Source organism: Anolis sagrei, chromosome 4 (genome assembly GCF_037176765.1).
Source record: "Anolis sagrei isolate rAnoSag1 chromosome 4, rAnoSag1.mat, whole genome shotgun sequence".
NCBI lineage: Eukaryota > Metazoa > Chordata > Lepidosauria > Squamata > Dactyloidae > Anolis > Anolis sagrei.
The window spans coordinates 194,966,113-194,981,384 of NC_090024.1; the positions used below are offsets into that span (position 1 = coordinate 194,966,113).

At 41.5% G+C, this 15,272-nt stretch overlaps 2 protein-coding genes across 3 annotated transcripts in view; both read right to left on the reverse strand.

Moving 5' to 3' along the window:
* Positions 1 to 13,305, reverse strand: part of SLC41A1 (solute carrier family 41 member 1) — a 45,496-nt gene extending 32,191 nt beyond the window's left edge. The window contains exons 1-2 of one of the 2 annotated variants that reach the window (XM_060772891.2): positions 13,192 to 13,305; positions 7,224 to 8,573 (exon numbers count right to left, since the gene is read on the reverse strand). In XM_060772891.2, the coding sequence (XP_060628874.2) occupies positions 7,224 to 7,610 (387 nt within the window). In that variant the 5' untranslated portion in view covers positions 7,611 to 8,573; positions 13,192 to 13,305. The remainder of the gene's footprint in view (positions 1 to 7,223; positions 8,574 to 13,191) is intronic. The other variant, XM_060772892.2, reaches the window with a different exon arrangement.
* Positions 1 to 14,741, reverse strand: part of LOC132773622 (Krueppel-like factor 15) — a 302,098-nt gene extending 287,357 nt beyond the window's left edge. Inside the window, exon 1 of the mRNA XM_067468053.1 lies at positions 14,732 to 14,741. The gene's annotated coding sequence lies outside the window, so the exon portion shown is untranslated. The remainder of the gene's footprint in view (positions 1 to 14,731) is intronic.
* Positions 14,742 to 15,272: the final 531 nt, after the last annotated feature.

The following is a 15,272-nucleotide window of genomic DNA, read 5'->3' on the forward strand; positions in this document are numbered from 1 at the left end:
ATGTAAAGATATGCCATTGAATAGTAAAGATAGGTTTTAAAAGTTGGACAGTGAAGGAAACTGACAGGAAGAAAATTATTTATTTACGATATTTCTATTCTGCCTTTCTCAAGCCCACGAAAGGCGGGATAATTAATTTGAAATGCAGTGTTGAAGAATTATTCTATGTATACTGTGGGTTACTAAAAAAACAAATAAATGGGTCTTGAAGCAAATCAAACCTGAATTCTCATTGGAACTCAAGACACCTAAACTGTGGTTGTCATACTTTGGACATATCATAAGAAGTCCTAATTCACAAGAAAAGACAATAATGATTGGTGAAGTAGAAAACTGCGGGAAAAAGAGGAAAGCCAAATTACAGATGCAAAAGTTCAAGGAAGCCATGTCCCCGAGTCTTCAGGACTTGAAATGGGCAAGATAGGATTACTAGATCTATCACTCACAGAGTTGCTAGAAGTCAACAACAATGCATTTAGAAGAATATCTGTTAACTCTTTGCTAACTGATAAAGTGAGAAGCAGAATCTTTCCATGCTCAAGAATCAACATGCCATTAACTTCAGTCTGTTAGGAGGACATGCCCTCAGTGAAGAGGTCAGGGACACCTTTAAAAAAAGAAGAAAGAACAGCTGTGTCCAAAGCCCTTTGCATTTGAATCAGCAGCTTCTTATTAGCATTTCAAGTCTGATAAACAAATGGCAATGTTTACTTATTCCAAATGAGGAGAAAGGTCTCCAGATATCAAATATACCGCCAAATGCCAGAGAAAGCGGATGGCAACCCTTAAGGAGACACTATGCATTCTCTTGAGCTGCCTTAAATCAACTGTCCTCATCCTGGTTCCCTAAAAGTATAAGGACTACAATTAACACTGTCCCCATATCAACAGGGGTTTATTTATATCCCATCCCATCTCCCAAAGGGACTCAGAGCAGCTTACAAAAAATACCCAATAACATAAATAATAATAAAACAAGTAACAAGTCAAACAATTTAAATCACCAGAAATATAACGAGTCATAATAAAGAAGATGGAATATAACTCAAGAACGTTACAATCAATATAAAATTATGTGAAAGTTAAGCATATAAAACATAAAATGTATAAACATAAAACGAGTAAACATCATGTGACCTGCTCTTGCTAGTATGAGCACTAGGGTCAATTAAAATCAGTTAGTCGTTTCCAAAAGCCTGTTTTCACAGCCATGTTTTCAGTTCCTTCCTGAAACTGAAAACTAAACTGGGAGCCAGTCTGGTTTCCTTGGGAAGGGCATTACAGAGCTAGGGGGTCACCACCAAAAAGGCCCTCTTCCTCATCCCCGCCAGTCGTGCTTATGATGGAGGCGAGACCATGAAAAGGTCCCTTAAGACAGATCTTAAGGCCCAGGCAGGTTCATATGAGGAGATGCGGTCGCACAAATAGACTGGACCCAAACCGTGTGGGGCTTTGTAGGTAATAACCTGCACTCCTGAATTGGGCTATTAAACATATAGGAGGATGGGTACAGATAATGCACTTAAGGTGACTTTTCAAGCACAAATAAATTGAGTTACCACTTCTACATTTCTACTCAGCATACAATTGTTGAAATCTTCATAATAATAACTTTATTTTTGTACACCACCTTCATCTCCATGAAGGGACTCGGGCAGTTTACATGGGGATGAGCCTAGTCAACATAGTTAAAATATAACACATTAAAATATACAAACAACACTATAAAACAGAATAAAACACCAACATTACAAAATATAAGAGCAAGCATCAAACCAACAGCCAATGAGCCTGTGATAATGATCAATTTCTGGGCACAGGTGCAGACTGGTGCGTAAACAATTGTGAGGATAAGGCTGATGGATAAAGTACATAGGTTACAGATAGAGGGAAATGTGAGCTAGAGAATTATAACTTTGAGTACACAACAATAGTAAAGTGAGGGCAAGATTTTGGATCCTAGCTGGGACCAAGCTATCTGGGGAATAGTCTAGTCAAAAGCCCAGTGGAACATCCACGTCATTAGATCTTTGAAGAAGATGGACAGGATGAATGCTAGCTTAATCTCCCTGTGGAGGGAGTTCCAGAACTGGGGGGGGGGGGAGTACCACTGAAAAGGCACTCTCTCTCATCCCTTCCAACCATACCTGAGATGGGGGTGGGAGCGAGAGAAGAGCCTACCCAGAAGATCTTAGAAATCGTGCCAGTTCGTAGAGATCGTGTCAGATTGCAATTCAGCACTGAATTGCAAAACTGAGTCAATAGGGTAATAGTAATGTGAAGCAATTTCTGTTACATCTATCAAATGATGCTCCAAGAGGGGATTAATTGTATAAACATTTATGTTGCAGAAAACTACTTATTATTTTGCTACAAAACATCAACCACTCTGATTTGTCCTTGCTAGGATTGGCAATCACACGAGGTAAGCTGATACATATCTATCTTAATGTCTTTCATCGTCATCCCATCCACACCCTTTCATTCATAGAATCATAGAATTCGACCAATCCTTTATTGGCGTCGAGGCATGTTTGGAAATCTTTTTAAAAGGTGAAGGGGAAATCTGATCAGTTGCAGATAGACTATGTTTTGCATTCCTAAATGTATCCAACTACAGCAGTAGTGGGAATCACATGCCCCACATATGCTGCCCTCTCTTTATGTCACTCAGAAGCTAATTACCTAAAAATAAGAAATTACTGTTTTTTGTTACTGTTTTCGTACTGTCTTCATTGAACATGGATAGTGATATGCCAGGATGGCAAGGAAACTTTGAAAGTCTCCCAGGAAAGAGAATTCACAACTTCTTTGAATAGCTTGCTCAAACGCTTGAACTCAAACAGGTTTCACTGATGTTTAACCTAAATCTGCCTGCTCCTTAAAGCTCATTCCTTTCTTTTATTCCATTTTCAGTATTAATGCACATCTCCTGACAGTACTGTTCTCTTGGTAGTTCACAATCAAAACAGAAGAAAATACAGAATCAAAACAAATCATAGCACTGAAAATTGTCAGCAGAGAGAAATAAAACAAGTTTCCCAGTGGGGCTAAAAATAAACAGCACAAATACAATTCAAGCTGTTAAGATCAAATTTTAATAAAACCAGAAGGCTTTGCTTGGCATCAAACACAAGCATAAGCACAGCACACGGTAAATCTTTTTGGGAAGTTTGCCCTTTCTAATAGGCACCTGCTATGCTATTCGGGCAGTCTCCAAGTTACAAACAAGATAGTTTCTGTAGGTTTGTCCTTAACTTGAATTTGTGTGTAAGTTGGAACAGGTACATTTTAAAAGTGTAACTCCAACCATATATAGACGGGGGGGGGGGGGGAGAGAGCATGTATTTTAGATAGCATAGGGAAGGGTTAACAACACTTTGTTTTCCTATATGTGTCCCTGTTCAGAAGATTTCACCTCATTTTTTGTCCTTGTGACAACTGAATTTTGAAAATTTTGGCTTGTGGAAACAAGGATTGGTGATAATGCTTCAGTGGAGATACATTTCCCCCATGTTAAATTTTATAGGAGTGAATTTCCCTTCCTAGGGGTAGATTTCTCTCACTTCCTGTTGCCTCAGCCCCATTCTTAACTATGAGTTGTTTGTAACTTGGAGACTGCCTTTACTTGGTAGGAGCCTCACAGTAAGGCTCCACAATAAAATCTCCAGGTTTTATTGTGGAGGCATGCAAGGGTTGAAGGTACTCTCTCAGGCATCTTAGCTCCAAACTGTTAAGAATATCATATTCTTCGACTAGCTTCAATGTGTAGGAATTGAAATCAAATGGATCTTTAGATGTTGCTGGACTGAAGCTTTTATCAAGTCTACTCATCAGAGCCAGTGGGATTAAATCCTGACAGATGTTGTCCAACAAAAAATAGATACCTGCAAGATTCCCATTTCCTCAAGGACTATTTGCTCAAAATCCGCTCACACTATTCTGAAAGAAAATAACAGAAAGCACTTGCACCTTTAATCCAGTAAAAGGCTCATTTGTGAAGAACTGACAGACAGAACTCTTTGGATGAAAATATGGTGTGAAAGACAACATGTGACAGATAAGTTGTAGATGTCAAGTTGCTGGACACAAAAGAACAGAAATCAAGGCATGCAAAATGGTAACCTGCTTCCATTTGATGGAAAAGGGGCATCAAACATTTAAAACAGAGTTTTTCAAACTCTGTGTCGTGACACAATGTAGCGTAGCGTATAAGCACAAACATAACAAGAAATGACAAAAATCTGAGAAATATATGTTATCATTTACAAATCATAATGTAAATATATATATATATAAATGAAAGTTTTTCATGAGATATTTTGTGTCTCCATAAATTTTGTTATATAATTTGAATTTATGTATGTGCCTGCATCTCTTTTAAGGGATTGGTTTAATCTCCCATTTGCTAGTAAACCGAATTACTATGTTACGAAATGATGCAAGTTTAAAAAGCTGTGCTTTAAAGGTTAAAAATGAATTATCAACCAGTTTGCTAAGTAAAATATTTGGTTTTTTTAAGAGTTACCAACAGACACATGCTGCTAACATTTGGGTGTTACATCTTTCTTTTAAAAAAAAAGAAGAGAATAAATGGTCCAGATTTCCCACTGAGCTATGAAAGAAAGGCCTGGAAACCACCTTCTAATTTCCAGCGTGGAGGAAATGAACATGAAGATATTCATAACAACTTTGACTTTAAAGAAAAGCAGCCAATACAAGCAAATAGGCTGGCATTTATTTTCTTAAAATATTGGATGTTGGTTTCATGTTCTGCTATTCTGAAGTTTATTATGAGGATGAAATATTATATCCTGGCATGTATGAAAGAGTACGCACCATCGTATGACACAGGGTTTTAAAAAGAATTGTTATTTTGGAGTGTTTTGCTGAAAAGCTTCACATTATGTCTTATCCACTCCTAGTGACCACAATAAATAATACTAAACAACTAAAATCACTAGAAGATGCTTCCTTGAAGCCAGTCTGGGACAGAAGAGATAACCTGGACAAAATAAACTCACACTCCGTTTCCAATATATGACCAACTTGCATGTTTAGTTTGAGACCTCTCTTACCAACCTGGACTGACAAGCAAGATTCTTCCTGAAAACCTATGAACTATATCTAGGAAACTGCGGGACTCAGCTGGTAGAAGACTGATTCCTGCATGCCCTTGTGTAAAGGTAAAGGTTTCCCCTTGACATTAAGTCTAGTTGAGTCCAACTCTGGAGGGTGGTGCTCATCTCCACTTCTAAGCTAAAGAGCTGGCACTGTCCATAGACACCTCCAAGGTCATGTGGCCAGCATAACTACATGGAGTGCCAGTACCTTCCCGCCAGAACGGTACCTATTGATCTACTCACATTTGCATATTTTCAAACTGTTAGGCTGTCAGAAGATGGGCTTAACAATGGGAGCTTACCCCATCCCATGGATTTAAACCGCTGAACTTCTGGTCAGCAAGTTCTGCAGTTTAACCATTTAAGCCGCTGCACCACCATGCCCCCTTATGCTCTTCGGTACAATATTAAAATATTATTTACACAGATATATTTCTTGCATGGTTTCAAGCTGCCTTTAAAAGAACTGAATATGAAATATATTATGATGATGTGACTGATATCCTGTACTCAAAAGCTAGTAGTTTTACTTATTCCAAGTATGTTTGAAGGCAAACAACCCAAATTACGTACGCCATCATTCATACATTATGGTGCCTTGCAAGAGTAAATCAAGTTTGAATTATAGAGTTCCACAATCCCATATTTTTAGGAAACATGCTTTATTAAGGGATACAATAATAATGGATCCAATTTTATAACTTACGTATGCTCCTTTTTTATTTTAATTACCAGTACAAGTTTAGCCTGTCCAACAACAAAGAAGACCAAAATCAAAAGCACTGGAACAACATCTTCAAATATCCAATTGTAAGGAGTGGGAGTTCCTTAAAATAAGAGGCTACATTTTAGGTTTTATATTGCTTAAAGGTGAGAATTAACTTCACAAAAACTAGCAATAAACTGCCCCCTCCAAGTACCTGAAAACATGTAAATAGCTTGAAGCCAAACTTTTCACAAATATCTAAGTTGAAGAAGGCTGAGGACAGGAAGCCATGATAACCATCACATCCACGGCTATGGATTTAATGTTGCCTACATCACAGTCAGACCTGTTTTCACGGAAGTGCAAAAGGCAGCCTGCTCAGGCTAAAACCAATTTAGATTGCTATTTATATTAACCCACCACTTCCTATAACAGCTATAATTTAGAACCTGGAAAGCTGGTTTCTTCCCAAAGTGCTACCAACCTAACATAAATGACAGAAGTAAGTCTCTAACTGAAATGCCATGGCCTTTAACATGATCTGCCAACTAGTTGCATTGCGAGCACAGGGGAGGGGGGCAAATGGCATTATTATACTCCAGGTAAAACAAGGATGTCATTTGAGAGAGTGGGATAAGTTTCATGTTTTGAAAAAAGTCTGCTGGAAATCTCCACCGTAGATTACGTTTCTCATATTTACTCAACGTAGTCTGAATTTGGAGAGAGTAAGAGCACCATTTTTTTCCTCCCTCAGCTAAAGCAGCCTTTCAGTCACATAGCAGCTGCTCCGTTTTGTCAGTATTGATATCATTAACAGCTACACAGTTTTACTGCAGCACTTCGAGTCATTCCCAGATTGGCAATTGTTCAGGCTCATGCATTATCACCAATGCCACAAACATCACATAAATCATGCGTTTTTTAAAAAGTCTGCGTAACTTTTTAAAAAATGCTGTTCACTCTGGGCTTTTAGGAGATTTTTGAAGGTTTTAAAACATCAAACTTTCCAATTGTAACTAAAAAAGGTAAAGGTTTTCCCCTGACATTAAGTCTAGTCATGTCCGACTCTGAGAGGTTGTGCTCATCTCCATTTCTAGAGTCAAACCTGGTCTCTATAATGAGACTCTCAAAACACTGCACCACACTGGCTCTCACAATTCTGCCTATAATGTCTAGGATAATGGGTTCTTGGCTAAGGAACAAAAAAAATCCCAAAATTACTAGGCAAATAACTCAAGTGCGTCTTTACTCTTTTCACTAAAAGATCAACACCTAGAAAAAAGAGTGAGAACACCAGATCACTACCTAAAGGGTAAAACAGACACAACAACATGTATAGATATGTGAGATTCTGAATCCATACCATATTGAAAACAACTTTTGTCCTTTCTTACCTGCACAATGTCCAGGACCATTCCAGCAGCTACTGTTCCGAATCCTGCCAGCAGGAAAGGAAAAAGGACTTGTAGCCCAATGGAAAAAGATGTCTCTTTGAGTAAAGAAACTGGTTCTGGACCCCGATCTGTGCTGGTATCATCACTCTCAGTAGTTTGACTGCCATTTTCCAGCAGAGCATCCTCTTCACAAACCCCTTTGGCATTGGCTCGGGATTCTATCACTATCACCTCCACTCCTACTTCTTCTTCCGATCCTAAAAACTCTGAGGATTCAACCAGATGTTCTCTGTCTGGGCTAGAGAGACAATCTATAGGCCCAACTACAATGGGCAGCACGACTCCATTGGAGTGATGAGTCTCCTTTTGTTCCAGCTTGGATGACATGTTGCTAGGCTGTGTGGTTTTGTTCCAGTCCTCAATACACTACAGAAGGCAACTGTTGGAGAAAAAGCCTTTCCTTCTTGGATTCAGATAATCTGCCTGTTGGCATATGGGTTCCAAGTCTCCCAGATCCACAATGTTGTCCTTTGCTGCAAAACCTGCTCCCCTTCCAAAAACCCCCATGAAGCACAATTCAGAACTGGAAATGCCAGCCACAGAGCCAGCCAAGGAACCACAAGCGTTTCGAGCAAAATTAAATCTAGTTGGTCTTTCCTGGAAGTTCCTCCCCAGGCAAGAAGCCTTGGTGCGCACTCAATACACAGTGCAAAATATTCTGCTTATTAATGTTGGCTTGTAAGTCTCTGAAGCATCATCTTTCCACATTTGTACCCTTTGGATTGCAAGTCCAGCTCTTACTGCATTTGCCAGGAATCATTCATCTGCTTTAAAGAGTTGAAGGAGGAAGTTTCTTCATAAAGGCACTTTGCAAATTAAGAGTCTTTAAAACCAGAGAACTTTGGATTCTAGCTTTTTATAAAAAACACAAGCAGAATAATATAAATGGTTTTGAATTTAGCTTTCCAGCTAGTTCTGTCTATCCAGAAATGAAAAATAAAATTCCCCAAGTATTTTCTTCTCTTCTCCACAACAGAAAGATCTAATCCTGTCAAGAATGCTGTGCTTTGATGGTGTTCCAAATTATTATGAAGGGCTTGGTTAAAGTCTTGCTTTTGGCTTCAGTTTCTTCAACTCCCCTTTCATGCTTCTTAAAAGACTGCTTGGTTGCTGCTGCGAGAAGAGCCCTCCTTCTTCTCAGAAAAGAGATCTCTCACCTTACATGCGGCAATGAAGTGTTTTATTTAAAGCAACACGAAGACTTCAGACCGGCTTACGCTGTGAACTCGTTCAATGCTAGCACTGGGAAAAAAATGTCAATGGACTCTTCAGGGATCACACTGTTCTCACCTTGAATAGAAGAGTGGAAAATATAAGAAACATCTTTCAGCAACTTGAAAATTACGCTTTCATTCACAAATTCCCTCTCTCTCATAAATTACTTCATATATCAATAACGTTACTGTTCTCCTGTATGCTTTTTTTTTTAAAGCAACTACACAAGCATATGCCTGCCCAAGTACGTCAATATCAAAACAGCTGCAAAGGAAGAGGCCCTTATGTTTCCGCTGTCACTGCTATGTTTACCCAGTTTCCCTCTCAACACTGAACTCTGTACAAGAACCTCAAGCGCAAGAGTCATAGGACATAAGTTCTACAAAAAGGACAGGCACTACTGCTCCCTCCTATCAGCTTGTATTGACACAGCCAACAAACATCCTCAAATGTGAACCAGGCCAGCATGCTGTACTTTCAAGATCATTCCTCAATCATGACAGATATGCATGTCATTTCTGAGTTCCAAAACCCTTTAAGCCAGTGGTTCCCAACCTGTCGTCCATGGACCACCAGTGGTCCACAAGAATGAAAATATGGTCTGCAGCCATTGCAACGTTGCCTCAAAACAACGTGGCAATGAGAGCAACTGGTCTTGTGAAACCCTCTTATAGCACCGTGGCAACAGTGGGATGTTGGGAGGGGAGAGACTGACTACCCACAAAAGATTACTACTACCACATCAGCTCTAGATTATTAAATATGGTTTTCTGTGGACGAGCAGAAACCCAATGACCAAACGCAATCTAAAGATGGTACTAATGATGGAAAGTGGTCCTTGGTCAAAGTGGTTCCTGGTCAAAAATAAGGTTGAGAACCACTGCTTTAAGCTTTTGTCTGCAGCAAGACACCCTACCACACAAATGCATTATTGAATGCACACTACTGCCCTCTGCTGTGTTTTGTCTATTAGGCTTTTAAAAATCCCACATCCTGTAAGTATAAGAATACAAGCACAGATCCTAGCCTAGGGTCATGGATTCTAGTATTTCTTGCTTGTGTGCCTTCAAATTGCCTGTCAACTTACGGTAGCCCCATGGATTTCAAAGGATTTTCTCAGGAAAGGAATACTCTGAAGTGATTGGGTCACTTCCTTCCTCCAAAATACAGTGTAATCTCCGGCATCTGGTATTCTTTGGTACTCTACCATCCACGTACTAGTGAGAGCTGATACTGCTTAGCTCCTAAGATCAGATGGGATACGCCGCCTTGGCATATTGAGGTGGCTATGTACCTTATTTAAAACGTATTGGTCCTCTTGATCCCAAAAATATATCAAAATTCTAGTTTTATAGGATTTTGATATTTTCTTGGGGTCAAGAGTACCAGAGATCATCTCCTTTCCTCTGCCAAACAACTCCTTACATATAATTTGAGGCAGAAGTGATGGTTGCTTAGTGAGCTATTTTTGTGCCTGTCTATAGTTTTACAAATACAGGCAGTCCCCAAATTATGAACAAGATAGGTTCTGTAGGCTGGTTCTTGTTGAATTTGTATGTAAGTCAAAACAGGTACATTTTTTAAAGTGTAACTCCAACTACACACACACACACATCTTTGGATAGCATAGGGGGGTGTTTGTTTTGCTGTCTGCGTCCCTGTTCAGAAGATTTCACCTCACTTTCTGTCCCTGTGATAATTGAACAATTTGGAAAATTTCGCTTGTTATGGAAACAAGGACTGGTGATAAAGCTTCAGGAGAGACCCCATTTTCTCCATGATAACTCTTCCAGGAATGAGGGGTAGATTTCTCTCACTTCTGCTGTCTCCGACCCGTTGAGTCATTTGCAAACTGGATGTTTGTAACTTGGGGACTGCCTGTAATCCCAACACACCATACCCTCTTCCAAATAATTTCTTATTAAATACAATATAGTAGACCCTGGTAGTGATGTGAATGGTCATTAGTAAAGAGCAGCATGATGACAAAAACCAAGAAGACCATAGATTTGGAAGGTCAGATCAGGCTGAGTGCCGTCTCACTTACCATACTGACAGAATACTATGCATTCATTTGAGAACAAAAGAGCTCTAATTTGGGGGGTGGGGGTTGGTGGGTAGGGGTACAATCCCAACTACAATCTGAAATTACAATCCCAATTACAATCTGAAAGCACACAAAAAAACCAGAAGAGGATATACTCAAGCTCAAACAGTGAAAAGATCTATTTTTACTTACACTCAGAAAAAATTGGACAGGAAATGCTGCCAGTATATGAGTCAGGCGATACCACATTTACTATGAGATTACATGACACATGGATCAGCAATGATGCACTTCAGGATTTTGAGCAGTCCACCTAGTTTCCTAAACTAGATATGCACACCAAGCTCTTTTTGACAGCAACTTATATTCTCTCTCATCTTAATGAATCTAACTTTGTATCTTCCCCTGTGGGTGGGTGGCTAGCCATCTGATACCGTACTCCTATTCCATTAGTAGAATGGATCTTTATATCATCCCACCAACATTGAACACCTGGGACTTTGCCTCCTCTGCCAACCACTCAGAATAACCCCGTTTCTAATTCAGCAAAATGCATAACTTACCAATCTATGCTCTTCCCACCCGTCTAACCCATAACAAAAGCATCTTACTATAAGAGAGCACAAATCCATCTAACAGAAATACACTCAGTCACAAATCAGACTTACCACCACACTATCTTTGGCTCGGCCAGATAATTGTAAATGCCGCTTCCATCCCAAAAGAGAGATACATCTCCAGCTAACACAGATCGAGGATCCCTTGTCCACAATACCCCAGAATCCCAAATGCTGCCAAAATGTCATATGGGGGAATGAGGTAAGGACACTTTTATTTTCTACAAGGTAAACATGAACTTGTGTGCCTAGATTTGAGTCCCATCTCCAAGTTCGCTCATTATAGGCACACAGTATATATAAATACAAGTATTCCAAAATCTGGAGGAAAACCCCCAAATCCATAACACTTCTGCCCTCAAGCATTTCAAGTAAGGGATACTTGTACTAAAAAGCAAAAGACATATATGCATGTGCATGTGCGTGTATGCATATGTATACATAATTCCCCAAACACTGACAGAAAAGCAATAATTAAAGCAATTTAAACTCCGATGGGACCCTAGTTCTTTGCCACCATCACAATCCCATAGTCATTAACCAAAGTCTTTAATTTTCACTTGGTCTATATCTATATGGTATATAAGTGCATGGTTGATGAATGCAGTTGTATTGACTTTTGCTTGGTGTTTTACTTATTGAATTTTATACTGCGTATATTTTATGTTCTGGTTTTAGGTGCCATGTGTAAGCCATTCTGAATCCCTTCAGGGAGATGATGGCAGGATATAAGAATAAAGCTCTGTGTGTGTGTGTGTACACACACCCACAAACACAAAAGCAATAATGCGTTCGCGGAATAGACTGGTGAAGACAAGGTTTTATTTGACCGCATTTGGACCGATATGGATGGCGATTTTAATCTGGCAAACTGTTTTTAATGTAGATTTATAATTATTTTAATGTATATGGCTGTATTTTGTTATGTGTTTATGTTGTGTTGGCATTGAATTGTTGCCGGTTTGGAAGCTGCCCTGAGTCCTTCCTCAGACGATGAGAAGGACAGAGTATAAATGCCCTAAAACCTCGATGAGACCCTACTTTTTTGCCACCATTCCCACCCCAGAGTAATTACCCCAAATCATTTCACTCCCGTGGTGTATCTGTGTGTATGTATACACACACACATATATACCCTATAGAGAGCCACAAAAACAATAATTAGATTGAATGAAGCCTATTAAAACCCTGATGGGACTCCACTTCTCCACCACCATTCCCACCCCAGAGTTATTACCCCATATCATTTCACTCCTGTGGTGTATCTGTGTGTATGCATGTATACAGACACACACAACATACATATATCCTTATAGAGAGCCACAAAACAGAGAGCTCTCTCCCTAGAGCCACAAAAATAATACTTAGATTGAATGAAGCCCATGTACCCCAAATCATTTCACTCCTGTGGTATATCTGTATGTATCATAGACTCCTAAAGTTGGAAGAGACCTCATGGGCCATCCAGTCAAACCCCCTGCCAAGCAGCAGACAGACACACATACATATATCCCTATAGAGAGCCACAAAAACAATACTTAGATTGAAGGAAGCCCATTAAAACCCTGATGGGACCCTACTTTTTCACCCCCATCCCCACACCACAGAGTAATTACCCCAAATCATTTCACTCCTGTGGTGTACCTGTGTGTATGCATGTATACAAACAGACACACACAACACACACACATACATACATACATACATACATATATCCCTATAGAGAGCCACAAAAACAATACTTAGATTGAAGGAAGCCCATTAAAACCCTGATGGGACCCTATTTTTTCTCCCCCACCCCACTGTCCTGATCCCAAACCTTCTCTCCTGGCTCCTACTGAAGCAGGCACCTGGAGGGCACCATACACCTGGGGAGCGGGAAGGAGGGCAGGGAGCAAGGCAAGCCCACTGCCGGCCAATGCCTGCCGCTTTGCTCCATCCCTTTCCAGCCCCTTCTGCCTCCAGTGAGGCGTTTTTGGCGCCAAGCATCTCCTCCCCGCTGGACTTCTCGAAAGCCAGCTTCGCCTACCTGTTTCCGGCAGGTGCAGCCAGCCTCCGACCCTCACTCTCCTCCGCCGACCTCTCTCTTCCACTTGCAAAGCGGACTGGGGATTAAGAAGCCGCTGCTGCCAGCCGAGCGAGGGAGAGGCGGGCAAGACGTAAACCCCACCCACAATTGGGTGAGTTGACATCACCGACTCCCAATGGGAGGCCCACTCCGCCCCGCCTGCTTCCTCCGGATTGGTCGCTCCGTTTGACGCGGTCAAACCGGCGGAGACGATTGGTAGCGGCGCCAGCCAACCGCGGCAAGGCAGGAGGCGGACTTTTGCCTGCGTGTCGGGGAAGGGAGGGAGCTTTCCGCTCCGGCGGGAGCCAATCACATGCTCTTCGTGGAATCCGTAGCATTCCTTCGCCGGAGAAGTGCTCCTGCTGCTGGCCCTTTAAGGCCGCGGGCTGGAAGGGAGCCGAACGCTCGCTGTAGCTCTCGGGCTGCATGAATGAGATTGTGCCCCTCTTCCTTCGGAGTGCGCCTACAATACAGAGAATCCCTGCAGTTTGACACCACTTTAAAGGCGCATGGACATACATAGAATGCCAGAGATACAGCATTAGAAAACGTTGACCATTTCTGCTCCCTTGGCAGCCACCTCTCCACAAAAGTCAACATTGACATTGAAATACAACACTGCCTGAGCTCTGCGAGTGCAGCATTTTTCCCAATGAAGCAGAGAGTGTTTGAGGACCGGGACATCCGCAGGGATACCAAGGTGCTTGTTTATAAAGCTACTAGCCATCCCCTGCCACGTGTTGCTGTGGCCCACTCTGGTGGTCATGGGGGTTCTGTCTGGGAGGTTTGGCCCAATTCTATCGTTGGTGTTGTTAAAAATGCTCTGCGATTGTAGGTGAACTACAAATCCCGGCAACTACAACTCCCAAATGTTGAGATCCTATTTTCCCCAAACTCCACCAGTGTTCACATTTGGGCATATTGAGTATTCTTGTAGAGGTTGGTCCAGAATGATCTGTCATTGTTTTAGTCCACAGTGATCTCTGGATGTAGGTGAACTACAACTCCCAAACCAAAGGACACTGCCCACCAAACCCTTCCAGTGTTTTCTGTTGGTCATGGGAAAACTGTGTGCCAAGTTTGGTTCAATTCCATCGTTGGTGGGGTTCAGAATGCTCTTTGATTGTAGGTGAACTATAAATCCCAACAACTACAATTCCCAAATGACAAAAACCATAATTTTTGAGTGATGGTCACTCCTTGTGTTGTGAGACGTTTTGTTGCCACATTTGGTGTGATTTCGTTCATTGGTTCTTTTGTTTTTAGGGTACTCATTGCGCACATAACATTTTTATATATATAGATTGTCATCCCAACTCTGCTATACGCCTGCGAGACGTGGACTGTCTTCAGACGTCACATGCAGCTCCTGGAACGATTCCATCAGCGCTGCCTCCGGAAAATCCTGCAAATCTCTTGGGCAAATGTCAGCATGCTGGGAGAAGCAAAGACCACCAGCACTGAAGCGATGGTCCTCCACCATCAACTCCGCTGGACCCACCATGTTGTCCGGATGCCTGACCACCGTCTCCTAAAGCAGTTGCTCTACTCCGAACTCAAGAACGGAAAACGGAATGTTGGAGGACAGGAAAAGAGATTTAAAGATGGGCTCAAAGCCAACCTTAAAAACTCTGGCATAGACACTGAGAACTGGGAAGCCCTGGCTCTTGAGCGCTCCAGCTGGAGGTCAGCTGTGACCAGCAGTGCTGTAGAATTTGAAGAGGGCAAAAGAGAGAAACATGCCAAGAGGAAGGCACACCAAGCTGTCCCTGACCAGACTGCCTTCCACCTGGAAACCGATGCCCTCACTGCGGGAGACGATGCAGATCAAGAATAGGGCTCCACAGTCACCCACGGACCCACTGCCAGTACACTGATCTTGGAAGACTATCCTACTCAGACAACAAGGGATCACCTAAGTAAGTAACATAGAATCATAGAGTTGGAAGAGACTTTGTGGGCCATCCAGTCCAACCCCCTGCCAAGAAGCAGAACAATTGTGTTCAAAGCACCCCCAACAGATGGCCATCCAGCCTCTGTTT